Genomic DNA, 19,507 nt, shown 5'->3' with positions numbered 1-19,507 from the left:
CATCCAAAGATTACGCTGTAAAGCGAATTTTCAAGCATTGATTTTTGTTCCTCATATTAGAGAGCTTGGAGATGCTCTTGTCAGCCGCTTAAGGTATCCTTCAAGCAAAAGTAGAGTGCTTGGTAATGGCCATTTGCTGGATTATATCGATGTGTATAACAAACAAGAGCCATGGAAATTTGTTGTGCTACACCTTCGGTTTGATAAGGTATGACTTAATTCTATTACAGATCTAGACTTACTGGTAAATGTGTGGGGTGGTTTTATATTCTAGTTTAAGCTTATCTTCTATGGTAAAAAAGAGGGGACCAGATTCTTTCAAAAAATTCTTCTCTGTTATTTATTTATTTATTTATTTATTTACCTTCATATTATGCATTGCATTCTGTTCGTGATCTGTAAGTGTAGGGGATATAAGCTTGACACGAGTTGTAAAGTTAGCATGCTGACATCAGTAAATTGTAGCTTTCCTAACAATAGGTTTGGCTTGCTTTCCTGTTGACAAAATTTTGGTCAGGATACTGGGTTTCACACTTATATAATTTTCAACAGGTGATTAACCATTTTTCTCTCCATGAGCTCTTTCATTTACTTAGTGAATATGTAGGACATGGCAGCTCATTCAGCCTGTGATTTCGGTGGGGGCAAAGCTGAAAAGTTGGCGCTGGCCAAGTACCGGCAAATGATTTGGCAAGGAAGAGTTCTTAATTCCCAGTTCACTGATGAAGAGTTGAGGAGTCAGGGGCGTTGCCCACTGACTCCAGAAGAAATTGGATTAGTTCTAGCAGCATTGGGTTTTGACAACAGTACTCGGCTTTATCTTGCCTCCCACAAGGTCTGTTAATGTTATCCATTAAACTTGGACTTACCCATGTTACTCTACACTCTTTATGTTTAGAAAAGTGAAATTTATGTTCATATTTCAATTATTTTTATTTGTCAATGTAATAACAACCCCGATTAGCACAACCACTCAAGCAATTAGTCAATTTCCAGTAGCGACTGCACACACAATCTGTTTGCTTCAATAATAAAACGAAACATTTGCTAGAATTATTTATTCAAATGGAATGTCTTACAAGAATTCCAGCTTAACTGAATCAAGTAGACTAAAGACAAAAGAAGATAAAAAGAGGAAGAATAATCCCTAGCAACAGAGGTTCTTGGTCCCCAATGGCAGTCAGCCCCACTTAAACAATTCTGTCTGTATTTCTTGTTCTTCATCGCCTCCCTGCTTGTCCTTATATACTGCTTACCACCCTTTGCATCATCACTTTCTCCAGTTGTGATCATATATCGTGTTCTCATCCAGCCGTGTTCTTAAATTGCCATGTGTCTCTTCTTTTAGACATTAGTTATAGGAGATCTAACACAATGTTTCTGTTTTAGGTATATGGTGGGGAGGCTAGGATTTCAGCTTTACGAAGATTATTTCCACTTATGGAAGATAAAAAGAGCCTCGCATCTCCTGAGGAACGGGCAAGGATCAAGGGAAAGGCTTCTTTGTTAGCTGCACTTGATTATTATGTCAGCATGCACAGTGACATCTTCATATCTGCTTCTCCAGGGAACATGCATAATGCATTGGTGAGTTTTTTTTACTGTTTTCTGGTATATAAATGCATCACTAAACAGAAGGTTCAATTTCTGAGGATCTATGCTTTGCACTTTGCCTTCCAAAATCATTTTATAACTGCAGAAGACTATGACAAAGTAGTTAGCGACTGATGAATAGCAGTTGGGAAGTGGCTATACTTGAAATTGTGCATTCAGAAACTCTTGGAACTCATTAAACTCTAGTGGCATGGGTTGTTGAACTTGGATTTTAGACTTGTAATGGATGCTTAGGCTTATGTTATACATATCTCAAAACTTAATTTAATTAACAGATATTGAACAGCTAGGGAGCTTGAAAAACACATGTGCAGTAGCTTGCATTAAGAAACCATGAGTAGATGAAAGTTTTGTGATGTTAACAGGTGGGACATCGAACATATGAGAACTCGAAGACTATAAGGCCTAACATGGCATTGTTGGGTCCACTCTTCCTAAACAAAAGTATGAGTTGGTCAGACTTTCAGCAGGCAGTGGTTGAAGGACATGAAAACAGGCAAGGGCAGATCAGATTAAGAAAAACTAAGCAGTCCATATACACATATCCGGCTCCCGACTGCATGTGCCATGTCTAAGTTGCTCTAGGATCTGTGACCTTTTATAGCAACTCATTACTCTATTCTTTTGTGATTAGTATCAATATCATAAATAAGTTACAACACCATTGTCCTGTTATCAATTGAACTATCCATGTTTTTGGTTATTACACTTAGTGGATTGGCGATGTAAGCAATGTAGGATTGGCCAGTTTTTGTCAAAATCTTCTGAATCTGATATATTATTGGACTGCATTCAGATTAGAATAAAAATATGTAGTTATGTGCAATTTATTAATACTGACATTTGCTTTTGATATTTTCATGTTTGTTTAGCCTAAAATTAGTATTTCTTGCAGCAAATTTGTGAGGAATATCTATGCCTTTAAGAGATGTAAAAAATTAATTAAACATTATTTGCTGCTGTCATGATTGGGCATAATCTGAAAGAGTAATACTTATTCATACATTTAGATGTGGTAGTATCTCAACAAGGTGATTTTAATGTGAGAGAAAAAATAAACAATTATATTACTTAATCATAAACTGTTATATTATTTTGTATAGATAAATTTGTATAATTTATTTACACATATAGTTTTATTTAATCTATAAAGGGGAAATAAAGTAAGTTGAGTTCCAGAAGTCATAATGCTTGGAGAAACTGCAAGCTAAACATGCCTATGAACATTTCTTCGGTTCTATCATTCATTGAACCACACAAGTTCACTAATTTCACAACCGGTGCATTTTGAAATGGTTGAGAGAACTGATAATGAAGAATATACTGAGAGCATTTACAGTGTATGACTGCTTGATTTAAAAAAAAAAAATCGATTTGGTGTAGGTTTCTTAAGTTAGCAATGCCAAGATGCAATTGCCTGCAACTATTCTAACTGCTCTCACTGACACTAGATGCTGCACCAGAACTGGATGGCGATTGACCATCTTTACTTTCCTTCTCGTTAGTTGAAGATCCATTTCCATTTGGGGGAGCACTAGCCATTTCCTTCATCTCTGTTGGTTGTGGGGAAACCATATCTTCCTCTATTGGAAGGGTTCTTTTGGAGCCCTCCAATGCAACACCAAGAACTATATTTTCTTCCAACACAGGCCTTGATGTAGGTTGTTGTGTCACCGGCAACTTATCACCTACATGCTTTGACTCCTGTAATCCACCACCTTTGTCTGTACTGGTCTCTGATGATGAAACCGAAGGATTTTCTGACTTGCCGTTTTGTATTACATTCCCAGGATTTCCCATTTTAGGTTGCTTGCTTTCAGACATCTTTTTGTCTTTGATTGAATTATCAGACACTGAGCCATGAACTTTGGATCCAGAACTTGACATATTGGCGATCTTAAAATTTGTCTTGGGTACAGACTTTGATGTTAATTTGGTTAATTTATCACCATTTTGGTCCTCCCTCGTGTCAGGATTTGGTGTTTCAGCAATTTTCACACCTGCCTTAGACTCAGATTTTGGAGTCCCTCCAACAATAGAATCTGTTCTGACATCAGGTGTTGGCTTTGGGCTCTTACCATCCTGTTCTCCGCTTGAGTGTGAAGGACGAGTTTGAGATTTTGCTCTATCTTCTCCATTGATTTTGTATGACGGTTCAATTAATAGTAAAGGGCGATTAGATGCCACACCTCCACGGTTGTAGACAGAGTCTGCAAATGGTACATTTTCCAGGTCAGCATCAGTAAATATTTTCTGCACTGTGCGGATTGGTGTTGCAAGTCTCGCCCTGTGATGGCTGATAACCCTAAGAAGATCCAACAGTACAGCTTCCTGTCTCATCAAACATAGAAACTTAATAATGAGCTTATTCAGGAACTATCAAACTAAAACGAGATGCATAGCATCAGATCAATCAGTAAAATGGGTTAAAGCTCTTTCAGTAGCCAAAAGATGAAGAGAAATGAAGATGGAATTATCATAACACCATCAACGCAAACGTAGAAACAAGTAAAGAAAAGTCTAACAAATCGAGTCCTTTAAGCAACACTGGTTATGAAAATCATACACAATTTCTATATGAAGGTATCCTTTTAATTCCCTCGAAAGCACTGCAAATGAAATGCTTGAATGCCCTCATAAGCTAACATAAAATCTCCTAATCAATTTAAATGAAATTTCAACTTCTGTGAACCAAAAAAAAAGTCTTACGGACAGATCTTAACAGAAGCTTCTCCATAAACAAGTCTAGATACTTAAATAAGATACCAGATACAAGATGAGTACTCTAGATCTGAAGCCCAGAGAAATTAATAACTTGCACAGTAGAATGGTATCTCATGGAGGGAAAAGAAAAAGGAAACCATTATGATACACCAGATGTAACTCATTTAAACTCAGATGAGGATTGAACTTCAGCCATCCAGATGATTGACACAAGATACTCTTTTGCACTAAATCAATACGTTACAAGTCTTCAAATGAAGATGAAATGGATCAGTAACAAACATATTTAATCTTAAAAGGTTATCCAAAATCTACATGTGTAAGTTAACAGTCCTCAAGCATCACATGCTTCCAATTCCACATTTATCACCAGTAGGAACACCAGAATTATAATTGGAAAACTTCTCACAACCATGCACCCAAAAGTTCAAAGTCAAAAAAAGAAAAATCCATAGTCAGATATAATTTTTCCCTTTTCACTTTGATGGGATTTTTCGAAACTACAAATGTTGAGTTGTAAATAAATTAAGAAGTTTAATTTGAAATCCCTTAAATAGAGGGATTCAGTTAGATTAGGAAGTTTAATTTAAAATCCCTTGAATGGAAGGATTTGGTTAGATAGTTTTCTAGATTTAGGATATTTTTTTTCTTGTAATCTACTATATAATACTGTGTAGTATCAATTCAACAATTAGAGAAAAAATTTCAGAATTCTTTTTATCTCATATTTTGTTACATGGTATCAGAGCTCGAGGGCTTTTTTGAGATTTCTCCTTTTTTCTTCTTCAAGCAACCTTCATTGTTACGTCTTTAATTGCTGTGAATTTCTTTCACCATGTTAGCCTCCAAAATCACTGTCTCTAGCAAGTCTAACCCATCCGAAAAATCTAATTCTGTTCAGAAAATTGGAAATTCACAGAATATTTGGGCCTCCTATAGGCTCAATGGGAAGAACTACCTCAAATGGTCCCAATTTGTCCGCACATACCTCAAGGGCAAAGGATGGTTTAACCATCTTCTTAGAACAAGACCAGCAAAGGATGACCAACATTTGAGGCGTGGGATGAGAAGGATTCCATGATAATGTCTTGGCTATGGGATTCCATGGATCCCGTGATTAGCAACATATGCATGTTTTTAGCTACAAGAAAGTAGATTTGAGACTTCATTCGTCGCACATATTCAAAAGCTCATGATGCTGCTCAAGTGTACGAGATCAAGGTCAAAACTACAACTACTAAGTAAGGAGACAAATCTATTACAGAGTATGTAAACCTACTGCAAAATCTGTGGCAAAAACTCGATTATTACCGAGTTTTCGAGATGAAACGCCCTAAGGATGCTACCATTTTGAAGAGCTTTATTGAAAAAGGCCGTGTCTATGGTTTTTTGGCTAGATTGAATCCTAAATTCGATCAAGTTAGGTTACAAATCCTTGGCAAGGAGGACACACTGTCTCTAGAAGAGACAATTTCATTGATTCGAGCAGAAGAAAGTCGAAGGAGTGCTATGCTTGAACCACAAACCGTGGAAAGGTCAGCCCTAGTAGCAAAAATAGATCATCAGGAGAAAAGAAAGAGTGATTTGCCTAAATACCCAGGGAGAGAAAACCAATGGAAGGAGAACAAGGATAATCTTTGGTGCAAAGAAAGAGTGATTTGCCTAAATACCCATTGCAAGAAACCAAGGCACACAAAAGAGAAGTGTTGGAAGCTAAATGGTAAGCCACCAAGTTGAGAGTGGGGAAACCATAGGGGGCAGTAGAGACCTCAAGCACACATGGCAGAACAACCCAAAACTGAAGAAAATTCTACAACAAAAGGGTTCAACAGTGAAGAAATTGAGAAGCTAAGAAATTTGTTGAGTCTCTTGAGAAGCCTTTTGGAGCTTGTTCTTTGGCTCTTTCAGGAAAACTTTCATTTCCTCTTTGCATGAATGTCTCAGATAAATTTTATGCTAACTCTTGGATAATAGACTCCGGTGCCACAGACTATATGACCCCCACATCTCAACTCTATCACACCTATACCCTATGCCCGAATAACAAAAAAATTGTAGTGGTCAATGGTTCTTTAACTACTGTTGTAAGGTTTGGAGATATACATATCACATCTACCCTTATCCTTAAAGATGTCCTCCATGTACCAAAATTATTGACCAACCTTGTTTCCGTTCAAAAGCTTACCTATGATCTTAAATGTTATACTATTTTTTTCCTTTCTTATAGTGTTTTTTAGGATCAGGGCTCGGGGAGGAGGATTGGACTTGCTAAGGAAAGAAGCGGCTTTACTACCTTGAATCATCTCAAAAGGGTAGGAGTAATTTGTCTTTGTCTTTTCTTAGTTTCTCGAATAAAGATACCATTTGGTTGTATCATCTACGTTTAGGTCATCCATCTTTTAGGGTTTTAAAAGTCATGTTTTCTCATTTGTTCCAAGGATTAAATATTTTTAGATGTTTCTGAGTTTCATTGTGATATTTGTGAATTGGCAAAACACACTCGTGTATCTTTTCCTATTGGCAATAAAAGAAATTCTCATCCTTTCCATTTGATTCATAGTGACATGTGCTCCTTTTACTATATCTAATGTTTTCGCAGCTCATTAGTTTGTGTCCTTAACTGATGATTGCACTTGGGTTACATGGTTTTTTTTTCTTAAACAAAAATTTGATGTTAGCATTGTTATACCTAATTTCCACTCAATGGTTCAAAACCAATTCAGGGTTAAAATAAAAAGTTTTAGAATAGACAATCCTAGAGACTATTTCAACCAGATTTTGTCATCTTACTTTCGATCACAGGGTATTATCCATGATTCATCATGTGTTAACACACCTCAACAAAATGGGTAGCTGAAAGAAAAAACGGGCATTTACTTAACGCCACCTGAGCTTTACTCTTTCAAGGGAATGTTCCTAAGCTCTATTGGGGAGAGGTCGTTCTTACTACCACATACATGATAAATAGACTTCCTTCACGTGTGTTAGACAACAAAAGTCCCATAGAGATCCTTAATAGTTTCTACCCTCATTTCAAAACCTCTAATGGCCTCACATCTATGGTATTTGCGTATATTGCCTTTGTTCATATCCACAACCAACATAGAGGCAAACTAGACCCTCGAGCTATCAAATGTGTCTTACTTGGTTACTCATCCACTAAAAAGGGATACAACTGTTAGAACCTTTCATCTAAAAAATTTCACATCTCTACAGATGTCACCTTCACAGAAAATATACCTTTTTTTTCCAAGTCCTCTCTTGAGGGGGAGATTTCAATGATAGAAGATGGTACTTGCGAGCCCTTTGAACCTCTTAAAACCCTTGAGCTTTCTTATGTTCCAGCTAGTGTTGTTGAACCCGAGTCCTCTGAGCCAATCACATCTAAGTCACCTAATTCTGCCTCTAAGTCAATCACATTTGAGTTACCCAATTTTGTCATTGAACCCAAGTCATCACTTGTCCCAGCTAGTATCACAATTTTCCAAGGTTTTCTCAGGTGTATTCGAGAAAAGTCGTTTCAAAACTGACACTGGTCCAAGAATTCAACTCAGACTCTGGGAATGAGATCATGGTAAGATCTGACCCACCTTTACACACACAATCTGTTGAAACATCTATTCACCCAATAGACAACCTAAACCTTCCCATTGCTATTAGAGAAGGTACCTGAAAGTGCACTAAACGACCATTCTATCCATTATCTCACTGTCTCTCTTAAGCGCCTGACACAAACCCATAAAAAGTTTATTGAGAGTTTAAACACCATTGCTATCCCTAACACTGTTTCTAAGGCATGGTTAAAAAAGGAATGGAGGGATGCTATAAGAGAGGAGATAAGTGCATTAGAAAAGAATAAAACATGGGAGATTGTTGATAAACTGAAAGGGAAAAACATTGTTGATTGCAAGTGGATTTTCACACTAAAATACAAAGTTGATGGATCACTTCAAAGATATAAAACACGATTGGTGGTCAAAGGGTACACTCAAACTTATAAGGTTGATTATTAGGAGACTTTTGCTCCAGTTGCAAAAATAAATACTATGAGAATTATGTTATCATTGGCTGCCCACTTCAATTGGCAACTCCTACAATATGACATTAAGAATGCATTTCTCCATGGTGATTTAGATGAAGAAATCTACATGAACATCCCACCAGGATTTGACGGGGACACAGGTAACAAGGTGTGCAAGCTAGGAAAAGCCCTTTATGGGTTAAAACAATCTCCTAGAGCATGGTTTGGGAGATTTGCAAAAGTCGTAAAGGATTCTGGGTACAAACAAAGCCAAGGTAACCACACTCTCTTCATTAAGTATTCAGTTGTAGGGTGAGTGACTGCTCTTCTAGTCTATGTGGACGACATCTTAGTAACTGGGAATAATTAAAAAAAGAAGCATGAATTGAAACATAAACTAGTAAGAGAGTTTGAGATAAAGGAACTGGGGAAACTAAAATACTTCCGAGGTATTGAGGTAGCATATTCCACACAAGGGATCTTCATATCTCAGTAAAAGTACGTGACTGATTTATAAACAGAAACAGGGAACATTAGGTGTAAGTTAGTCTCTACCCTAATGGATCCAAACCATAAGTTAGGAGAAGCAAAAGAAGAACCAACTGTTGATAAAAGAATGTACCAAAGGTTAGTCGGTAGACTTATATACCTTGCTCACACTTAGCCAGACATAGCATAATCAGTGAGTGTGATCAGTCAATTCATGCATGATCCAAGAGAACCTTATCTTCAAATTGCTTACAGGGTGTTGCATTACTTGAAAGACAATTTGGGGAAAGGAATTTTGTTTGAGAAGAACGATAGTCTTGCTTTAAAAACTTACAGCAACGTTGACTCTGTAGGTTCCCTAGTGGATGAAAGATCAACTACAGGGTATTGTACTTTCCTTGGAGGTAATCTGGTAACATGGAAGAGTAAGATGCAGAATGTGGTGGCAAGATCATCTGCAGAATCAGAATTCAAAGATTGTGTAAACTATTCTGGCTAAAGATTATCCTAGATGATTTGAGAGCCAAATGGGAAGGTCCTATGAAACTCTATTGTGACAACAAGTCAGCTATCAATATTGCTCACAATCTTATATAACATGATAGGACAATGCATATTGAAATTGATAGATGTTAGGGTGAAGGTGTATATCAAAAAAAAGACCAAGAGAGGGAGAGTGACATGTGGCCAACAAGCTGGAAGAAAGGATGACAACCAAACAAGTTTGAAGAGTCCTTCAAGTCAGAAACAGCAGAGGACAGAAGCAAGGGAATTGTATTTGATCCTGGGAAATTCAAGTGATGAGGTGGCAAATCCTAAGTGGCAGAAAGGAGACAAAGGAATGGGAGAGTAGATATAATCTTGCAGAAAAGAAGTATGGGAAGAGAGTTCTTTGAGGAAAAAGTAATAGATAGGGAGAGTACAGCCTCTCAAAAGCTGTTGTGGTTCAGCAGTTGGTTTGGTGAAACTACTGCAAGAGTGTGTTTTGGAATGCGTTGTTATTGTTTTGTGTAATTTTCTGGAAATCAATATTGTAACACTAAATCAGAAAAATGCTTCTGTAATTGTAACTAAATTACTAAAGGAAATGAATATATATTAATTCTGGGAATTTGTTACATTGAGTAATTTACATTGCACTGTTACATTGGAGCTATTTCGACTATATTGTGCAACATACTGGTTCTAAGGGAGCTATAGTCTGGAGTTGGTATCTGGTAGGAGTTTGCTCTTCTCTAGGTTGAAATCTCTCACTCACCAGGTCTGTATCAATAGACATTTCATTAAAGAGAAATTGGAGGAAAGATTAGTGTGTATGTCCTATGTTCTATTAGAATGCCAATTAGTTGATGTTTTAACAAATAGGTTGAATAGTTTGAGGTTCCATGATCTTATATTCAAGCTGGGAATGGATGACATCTATTCCTTAGTTTGAGGGGAGGTGTCGAATTGTAAATGAGTTGTAAATAGATTAGAAAGTTTAATTTGAAATCCCTTAAATGGAGGGATTCAGTTAAATTAGAAGGTTTAATTTAAAATCCCTTGAATGAAGGGATTCTGTTAGACAGTTTTCCAAATTTATGAGTGATTTAGTTTCTTATTTTTTCTCTTGTAATCTATTATATAATACTGTGTAGTATCAATTCAAAAATTAGAGGAAAATATTCAAAAATTTTTATATCTCATATTTCGTTACAACAAACAACAATTTAATTAGCAAGGATAAACAGTCAGTGCCATGAAACTTATGGAAACAATTGCATATTTCAGTTTTCATCTTGTAGAGTGTTGTAGGATGTTGAATTGCCACCATCATTAGTATATATGTATCTAGACAAACTGTAATCAACCAATATTTGTAATAAGAGGTAGAACTACAAGAGAGAGATACTCTACCTTTACACATAGATACTCTTCATAATGTGAGGTCTTCACAAAGCAAGACACCAAGATCTGTCAAAAACACAACACATGTAAACATATGTAAAGCTAATATTAAAGAAATTACTACACAAGGCCATACTGTATAGAAAACATTTTCTTATAAAGGTCACTTGATTTTATTATTTGAGCATCATGTTACTAGTTATGTTCAATGTATCTCCAGAGTTAGCTTTTTTACTCTTTCATTGAATTAATTAATTCTAAAGTTGTCTCTGTTCCCCATAGTTTCTTAAACTATTTTGATTCCATTAATTTGATAAAGAATTTCAAGTAAGCATGCCAGCAAGGCGAGCTGGTGGTAGATATGTCCAATCTGTGAAGATTTATTATTCAAGCACATGTATTGACTGTCAATCTTGATCCTTTAATTAGAATTAATTAATTTAGATTTCTAAACTGCACAATTATTTTGTAGCTATATTTAGTTTTCAGGGATTGTAGAGGATGGTCGCACAGAGGTATGTAAAAAATTATTAACTATTGGTCCTGCCAGAGCATATTTCTACAATGTACTATGGCACCTGGAACTTGGCTTCTCTTCCTATGAGGCAAAGAGGAAAAAAAAAGGGCACTAAAAATAAGCTTATTGAAAATCCAGATGTTTAATAGAACCAAAACGAAATCATTATCAGACAGTATTGTTAAGAATAAATAAAACAAAATTTTACACACTACTTGGATTATCATAATAATACTATAATAACTGCGTTATAGTTACTGCTGCTATCAATGAGAAAATTAGTTATAAAAAATAGTATATTAAAAATTTTCGTTGCAAGCTTGCTTAGAATATAAATCAGTCTGTATAAATTGAAAATATTTTACAAGATGTGCGGATTCTTCTACTCCCCAATAATTGCTTCTCATAATACAAACAAGCAAATATGTATTAACTGTCAAAAAGTCATAAAGAAATTATGGTAAATAGAATTATCACTTTTTAAGAAGATTCAGACATATAACACTAACCAGAAGAGCTTGATTTTCAGAATTGATATTGTCCAGAAATACTCTTCTATGCAACCTCTGCTGCTCAATTTGAGGATTCTTGGCCAAGACTTTGCGCATGTCAGCAACAATATTCTGTACATAAAAAGCTGTCAGTCGGTTATTAGAGAAAAGATAGAGGCACAACTGGCTCGAAAGGCAGTCGCCAACTATTATGGGGAAGGCAAAGCTAGATAACTCCTCACATTAATTTTATGAAAATCCAAGTGGCTAATGGCTAGGTGAGTTTTAATACGCCAATGACTTCTCTGTGTAAGATTTCTAACAACATTTACAGTGAACTTGTGATTTGGGATATGAACAGCTTCACGATCGTCACCCCTTATAATTGTTGGAGACCACCAACCCACATGCTGCAGATAGTCAAAAATAGCAAGAAAACATAAAGACTAAATGCACTTGCAACTTTGACAAACAAATTTAATTGCTATATTAGTACCAAGCCATTGTTCTTGAGATATAAACACACACCATTTTCATTAGAGCTATCTACGTTTCATCAACTAGAGCAAGCTTTTTCAGAGGAGTTTATGCATTCTTAAAATACAAACCTCAACAGTACCAGACACCTCATAGCCTTGAATCTTTGTTTGTATCCATTCGTTCACAACAAAAGGTCGAGTTGCATGAATCATAACACTTGAGAGAAAATTTGTAAATATCTGAAACAGTGAACAACTTCAAGTTTTGGGAGGGTCCAGAAAAGCAACAAGTTGAAATAAACTACATGTTAAAGGATACTACCTCACGACCAGCAAGAGTCAGCAATACTGTCCCGAGACCTCCAGCAGTAAGCCACCTTTGGGTGGAGAAACCGAGCAACTCCATGAACAATGAAATAGAAGCAACCCAGACTGCAGAGTACACAGCTTTCCCTGCAAACTGGAAACCCATCTGCCCAAAAGTATAAAAAAATTATTTGCCATAAAGTTAGAAAATTCAGTTCAGAAGATTTTGAGAAATTTCAGGTTATCTAACTAGAAAATCTGACATTAAAAATGAAATATCATGTTCCTTCTTTACAAATTGATGAACCAGAAGACAGACTACATAGGACCGCAAATATATTCCAACTGCAGTGTAAAGCTATTGCCAATGGAACTATAGGTGCTCTGCTCCTTTGTAAAATCATGAAAACTAATTTGTTTGAACAATGTCAGTTTGCCTATAAGATTAATGCATCCCATACAGCCATACCTAGCATGCCATGACAATTACCCACTCCAAAATGTTAATACTTCTTAAAAGTCTCACAAATGAGATATAAACACAATAATATTTGTATAAATATACGATGTCCACCAGATATGGAAATTTAGTAGACACATGAAGGTCAAGGATCGAAGACAAGAAAATCAAAAGGGCATTGGTAGTCCAGTAAAGGCTCTTAGCACAAGATAGTATCAACAAAATACTGAAAAAATCTAAGAAAGGTAATGAAAGTGAGTTTAATTATGTTTGAAGTCTTAACACATACATTTCTTGCATCACTGGAGTCACTAGTCTCCATGAAGAATTTCTGTGCCTGCTGAATCACACTGCAAAAGAAAAAGTAAAAGTGATAGTTAGTGCTCATGTAAACAAATAACAAATAAGCACAACACAACATCAAAACAATACCCCACATTCAAGCCCAACTATAATATAAAATAAATGATTTCCTACAATAAACACTATTATTGATACCTTATCAATAAACTTAAGCTTTTGGGTTTGTGGCAACTTCATGTGATATCAAAACTAAGGAAATCAAATGGTTCAATGTTAAAATCTCTTATTTCAAGAATTGAATTATAATTAGTCATGTTTGTGTTTGTAGTTTAGTCTTGTTCAATCGATACTGTCTTACACACGATAGGCATGTTACAACATAAGAACTAGTGTTAACCATGATATAAATTTAAAGTTTTGGATTCAATGGGTAACTCAAACAATTTCAAAATTGGCTAATGAGTTATTAGTCATACAAAATAGATTAAATTATCAACAGAGCTAGAAAGTAAAATGTTAGACCTTCCATTGTGAAGATCTACAAGAAGAACAGTAGGGGCAAGAACAGGGGGGAATTGCATGTTGGTGAGGTGGAGAAGTTGTAATAATCAGTGGGCCACATGGGAAGGCAATGGAAAGGGGTGGAATGGGGACCATGTAGCAGTATAAAAAAGGGTCTGCAGGAGAGGATTTTCTGGAAAAAATTGTGGGCAGCTTCAGCTAATTTAGGAGAGCATCTAGCCTCTCGAAAGCTAGGCAATTCAGGAGAGATTCTGGTCTCTCTAACAGTCAGAAGTGAAGTGCTCCGGTTTGCTTGTTTGAGTAAGGGAGAGAAATTTATCATTATTGTAATCACAGTCCATTCAATATATATACACTGCAACTTTTATTTTCAATTCTTTTGCCAATATTCTTGTTTGCTGGGGTTGAGAGTCTATATATCACCCGGTACCTACCATATAACAATGAAAAGCACAAGAATCCTTAATAAGAAATGGAATATACTAAATGCTTAAGCCAAAGAGGACACCTGAACCACAGAAGCAACCCAACAGTTTTAGTTTGTCATACCAAACTAAGGGTGGGTCTGATAAAACCATTTCACTAAAAAAAGAAAAAGTGCAGCATTGATAACCCACTCACCTTGATAAACAATAGGCAAAGGCTAGCACAGTTGACAATGATCTTATAAAGTTCAAAGATCGTAGCTTAACAGCCTGAATCGCTTCTGTAGGTAAAACTACTGGATCCAGTGTTCTGCAAGATACAAACCTATCATCAGCATCCTAATTGAACTGGAAACTAGTTTTCCACACAAGAAGAATAATAAATGTAATTATAACTCAACAATGAAACAACAGGAAAACCTGCAAAGGAGTATTGCTCCAGACCATAGCAACAACGGTTGAATATAAGATGTCATAACATAGTGTGTTCTACTCCTTTTCCAATTACTATCACTCTTCTGCAAAATATTGTACACATTGCACCAACCCTATTCAGAACAGAGCGCATATAAAGAATATAGTACAAAACAAAAGGATGAAAATTAAAGAAATTGATCATACATGAAGTAGCATATTTCTGCTATAGCGCACAAGTGGCCCAAGACCCCACACGGCAAAGACAATAACACCAATCGCAGGAAGTAATTGAAGTACAAGAGGACTACCTTGTAGAACATTAAATGACCTGCGTAATAAAAGAAATTATTACTCTTTGAGTTATTTAGAAGAACAAACTTCATTAAATAAAAGAACAATGTCAACATTTACTGCATCAAGTCTTATACACTTCCAAAGAACACTTGAAACTGGATTTCTTACAACAATATACATTAGCAAGAACACTGTGGACTCTTTTAAAGAGAAAAGATAAGGACACATTAAAAATCAATTTCATTCTAAATATTTTGAGCGTTCTTATTTCCTCTTTTCTTCGAAAAACTATCATTGCTGCAGGTCACATCTTGCTGGAAGATTGAAACTAAATAAAATCAGCTGCTAACCTGCTGACTAACCCAGATGACTACAAGAAAATGATCATTTGCTGAATAAGTGGTTTACCATTAACAGCATCAAATTACATCTCTACAGACTCTATCATACACTTCTATTGACACTGGAGCTATACCCAAGATTAAAAAAGATGCATTTGTGTGTGTGTGCATCAAAATTGAAATTCAATAAGGGAAGAGTCACGCTTCTGCACAAGCATTCACATAATAAGTATAATCATGCCAGTACATTAAAAGAAACAATTTACTTTGTGATTTCCATTGAAGCAGCTTTCACGCACTGACATGCTTGGCCTGGTAAAGGAGAAAAATGGCACCTAATACTACCACTTCTATAAAATACAGAATGTATTGGCCGGTATGGACTGCCAGAGAGATGATTTCTCCAGGGATCTTGCTGCCTAAACTGTAACAGAAGATATCATTTCCAAACTTTGTTAAAAAGGGCTAGAAGAATCACTTAAATACTATCAGTTGGCAGCTTAAGAAGAGATACAAAGTAAATTTTAACAAAAATTCTACATTCATGGAAGCATACACAATGGGGACAAGATTCCTGTTTCCATGAAAAAAAACTTGGCCAATGAATTTCTGATAATATAGACATCACCAGCATAATCTAGCCAATATAGCATAGCAATCTATCATCCCAAAAAAGCACCACAACCCCAACAGTGATCATCAAACTAAACAAATGTAAATAAAAAAAATTACTGAAGGGCTAGAATAAGCAGTTGTAAACCGTTGTGATATCATAGTTAGTAGATAACACTATTGAACTATGTTAAGAATGATAGCATAGAAAGCTAGGTGACAATATGGCATTTTTGTTTTTTATAGGAAACAAAAAAGATACGTATTCATGATAAAAAAGAGCTCCAGTGGTGGACCAAATGCCTGTAATAGACTCTAAAGAAGACAAAAGTTGTACAACATATATGCATAGCTGTCCAAGGCGAAAAGCGTCAAAAGACAATAAAGGGTCCTACTGCCCAGGTGAAAAATGTGAGGTGAGAGCATCACTTTTTTACCTAAGGTAGTTAAAAATTTCTATCAAAAATTTTCCAATTTCCATTAAATTTAAAATAATTTTTTACTACATTAGCAGTAAAAATTTGACCAATAATTAGTTATCATGCTTAGACCCTCTATGGGGACCATATATAAGGGATTTATGACTAATGACCTATCAAATAACCTTAAATCTCTCCAGCAATCTCTCCAGTGCCTTTAGAACTTGTGGGCAACCCCTTCAGCAACCTTAAAACTCGTTGTACACCTATTGCCAACCTTAGAACTTGCTGGTGATCTTTCCAACAACCTCAAACCTCACCAAAGACTAAGAAATTGCCAAAACCTCATATTTGGCCAAAAATTGCCCAAAACGTGCTGGAAAGCCTGTGATTGTACCGAAAACTGTCCATAAATTACCAAGTAACCCTCAAATGCTGGTCAAAGATAGCCTAGGCAATAATAAAAGGCTCTTCTACAGTGCATAAAACTTCTCCAAACACACTGAAAAAGCACTAAGGGCGATCCCCTTTGAACCATTGGTTGCTTTGATCATAATCAAGGCGATGGCCGTATCGCTTTGAGCAAAACCTCGCCTAGGTGCACTTGACAACTATGCATATATGTGAATTGAAGCACCTTCTCAGTAAACCATTTGTCATGCTATGTAACCGTGTGGCTTCTAATGCAAATGTAACTGAGATCTCAACTAATTCTAGACAAACCAATAAATTAAAAAAAAAAATGAAGTAAGCTAAAAATGCCGCTTATTTTAAGGTGAAAATATTATATACCATCTATATTTAACAACCATTTCCTTAACACTATCTTGTCTTAAAAAAGGTACAGTTCTGCCACATTGCAACAAGAAAACATACCAAAACACTTGATCTGGGAGCAGCATGTAATAAATGTAGGTTGCCTCTTCCTGTTTCATTCTGAAAAAAAAAAAAAATCACTTCAGTTATCCAGCATAGAATAAATTGGGGAATGACATTCTGCAGAGGAAAAATATAATTCCTATACCTTGATTCGTTTCTTGTACCCCTGGTTCCTGTAAAGCCCCAAGTCATGGGACAATTGCAAGGAACCAGCAACCACCATTGTAGGGTTGATATGTATAAGCAAGGCGGTGCCACTACATAAACTACCAGTTAACCTGAAAAAACAGACTTAAGAAACTCCCCCAAAAAAAAAAATTAAAGCTACATATTATTGCACCAAAAATAATCATTGTTCCCAATTAATTCATATGAAAAATAATCATATAAATCAAATGGTGTATATAAAGTAATAGCTATGCCTATAAACAAATTCATTAACAATAAGGGTGTGCATTGCCCGGTTTGATGCAATCTGGAAGCTTCTTCAAACTAAACTAAAAAAAAAATGATTTATAAAATTTTCAAAACAAACTAAACCATTTTAGGTTTCAAACCAAACCAAATTAAAAAAATACAATTTGATTCAGTTTGGACTACAGTTCAAACCTATTAAAATCATTCACTTCTAAATATATATTATTTAATAAAATTAATTGAATTATAATTTTTTAAAACATAATATAAATATGTAAAATAAATATGAAATATATATACAATATATATGTATAGAAATTGACAAAATAAATATAAAAAAAAAAGTTGAATTTGCTTATTGAAAAATTTTGTCGAAAATAGTTTATATATATATATATAAATAAAAATAAAAATATAATTTACGATTTGGTTCGTTTTAAAAATCACCAAACTAGAAATTATTCTTTAAACTAAACCAAATCATAATTTTTAAGAAGTTCAATCCTAATTTACTGCAAGAACAGAACAAAAATTAAATTTACATTTGTCATGATAACCCTAGAAATGAAATACAGTATCCAAATTCTCATAATTTCAATTTCATTAAATAAAGTCCATAGCTGTTATAAGTTCAATTATCAAATTCAGCGGAAAATTTTTAAACGCAAGGCAAACAATACAGAAAAACTAGTCAGTTAGCTAATGAAAATTAAAAACAAATAAATAAAAGGAATGAAATTTAATCAGAAAAATGAAAGGGAATCCTGAAAAAATATCATATATGATAGCAATAAGAGTTACTTTAGCAGAGAATTTCAGGGTTCTAAAGCTTCCAAGAAATTCCAAGATGCTGAGGGGTAGATAGTTGAAACGGGTTGAGAGCCGGAGAAGTAAGTACCAATTCTATACCGTTAGAATAGTCACCAATAGCTTTGCTACAGTGGCTAAGATTTAGCCACGTGGATTACCACGTAAAGACGGCATGGCACACGCACACCACCAGCTAGGGGCACAAATAAGTGAACATTTAAAAACGTGGAAATATTTGAAGAATTTGGAAGCATCTGTATTTGAGTAGTACTACCTGGAAAAAAAGGCCAAAAAAACTTAATCCTACCTTACGATTGGTGTAAACAAAAACTCTTGATGGGATAATGTACGAAAATTTAAATATTCACAATTTTATTAAAATTATTTATTATAATTAAAGATAAAATTATTAGTTATCAAAAAAATATTTAATAAATTAAAATCTTATTTTATTTTTATCTCTTAATTTTAAAAAATAGTAATTTCTCTCAAATTCTAAATTTTAAAAAGTTACCATTTTTCTCCTAAAACCCTAAGCTCAAAAACTAACCCATTTTCCCAATAATGAAATCCACTCTGATTGAAAACTTTACCATCTTCTTTTCTTATCGATTCATGAAGATTGATATCCACTCTCATTAGACGAAGATAAATCATCTTCATTCGATTGAAGATTAGCTTTGAGAGAATCATCTTTATTCGATCTTCTGTCAAAACGAACAAGATCTGCAGTCGATTCACGAATCTGGAGAAGCTAACAGAAGACAAATGAGATTTATTGAGATTAGGTGGATTCCACCGATCTATCTATCGTCAAAAGTGACAAAGAGTGTTAGAGAAAGGTTGTCAGTCTTAGAGAAGGTGGTCGAAGTGGATTTCGTTGTCAAAAAATGGATTGGTTTTTGCGTTTAGAGTTTCAAGGGGGAAATGGTAACTTTTCAAAACTTATGTTTTGAGGAAAATTGTTATTTTTAAAAACTAAAAGGAAAAATGAGATAAAAATTTAGTTTATTAAATATTTTTTTGATAAATAACAGTTTTATCTTTAATCTTAACAAAAAATTTTAACAGATTAAATTT

The 19,507-nt window shown here is 35.0% G+C and overlaps 2 protein-coding genes across 4 annotated transcripts; one reads left to right on the top strand and one right to left on the bottom strand.

Moving 5' to 3' along the window:
- LOC123208212 (O-fucosyltransferase 39-like) lies at positions 1–2,440 on the top strand (the record flags this gene model as incomplete). The annotated part of the gene is given in 4 exon segments (XM_044625600.1): positions 1–208; positions 608–835; positions 1,390–1,587; positions 1,980–2,440. Coding segments are annotated over 4 exon segments (844 nt in total), but the record flags the coding sequence as incomplete, so codon positions are not given.
- A 388-nt stretch (positions 2,441–2,828) lies between these two features.
- LOC123208211 (mechanosensitive ion channel protein 2, chloroplastic-like) lies at positions 2,829–18,564 on the bottom strand. Of its 3 annotated transcripts, XM_044625596.1 has the most exons (14): positions 18,419–18,564; positions 17,346–17,478; positions 17,198–17,257; positions 15,557–15,714; positions 14,860–14,983; positions 14,659–14,756; positions 14,435–14,548; positions 13,278–13,338; positions 12,545–12,694; positions 12,352–12,462; positions 11,986–12,153; positions 11,762–11,875; positions 10,745–10,801; positions 2,829–3,945 (listed from the first exon to the last, which is right to left on the bottom strand). In XM_044625596.1, exons 2-14 carry the CDS (start codon positions 17,421–17,423, stop codon positions 3,043–3,045), a joined length of 2,196 nt encoding a protein of 731 aa, XP_044481531.1. In that variant the 5' UTR covers positions 17,424–17,478; positions 18,419–18,564; the 3' UTR covers positions 2,829–3,042. The 3 variants fall into 3 exon arrangements, with proteins under 3 accessions (XP_044481531.1, XP_044481534.1, XP_044481533.1); XM_044625599.1 differs by lacking the exons at positions 17,198–17,257; positions 17,346–17,478; positions 18,419–18,564 and adding an exon at positions 16,023–16,118; XM_044625598.1 differs by lacking the exons at positions 17,198–17,257; positions 17,346–17,478; positions 18,419–18,564 and adding an exon at positions 15,847–16,012.
- Positions 18,565–19,507: the final 943 nt, after the last annotated feature.

The sequence above is a fragment of the Mangifera indica genome, unplaced genomic scaffold (genome assembly GCF_011075055.1).
Source record: "Mangifera indica cultivar Alphonso unplaced genomic scaffold, CATAS_Mindica_2.1 Un_0158, whole genome shotgun sequence".
Lineage (NCBI taxonomy): Eukaryota > Viridiplantae > Streptophyta > Magnoliopsida > Sapindales > Anacardiaceae > Mangifera > Mangifera indica.
Note: the sequence above shows the minus strand (reverse complement) of the source record. Positions and strands in the feature narration are given on the sequence as shown.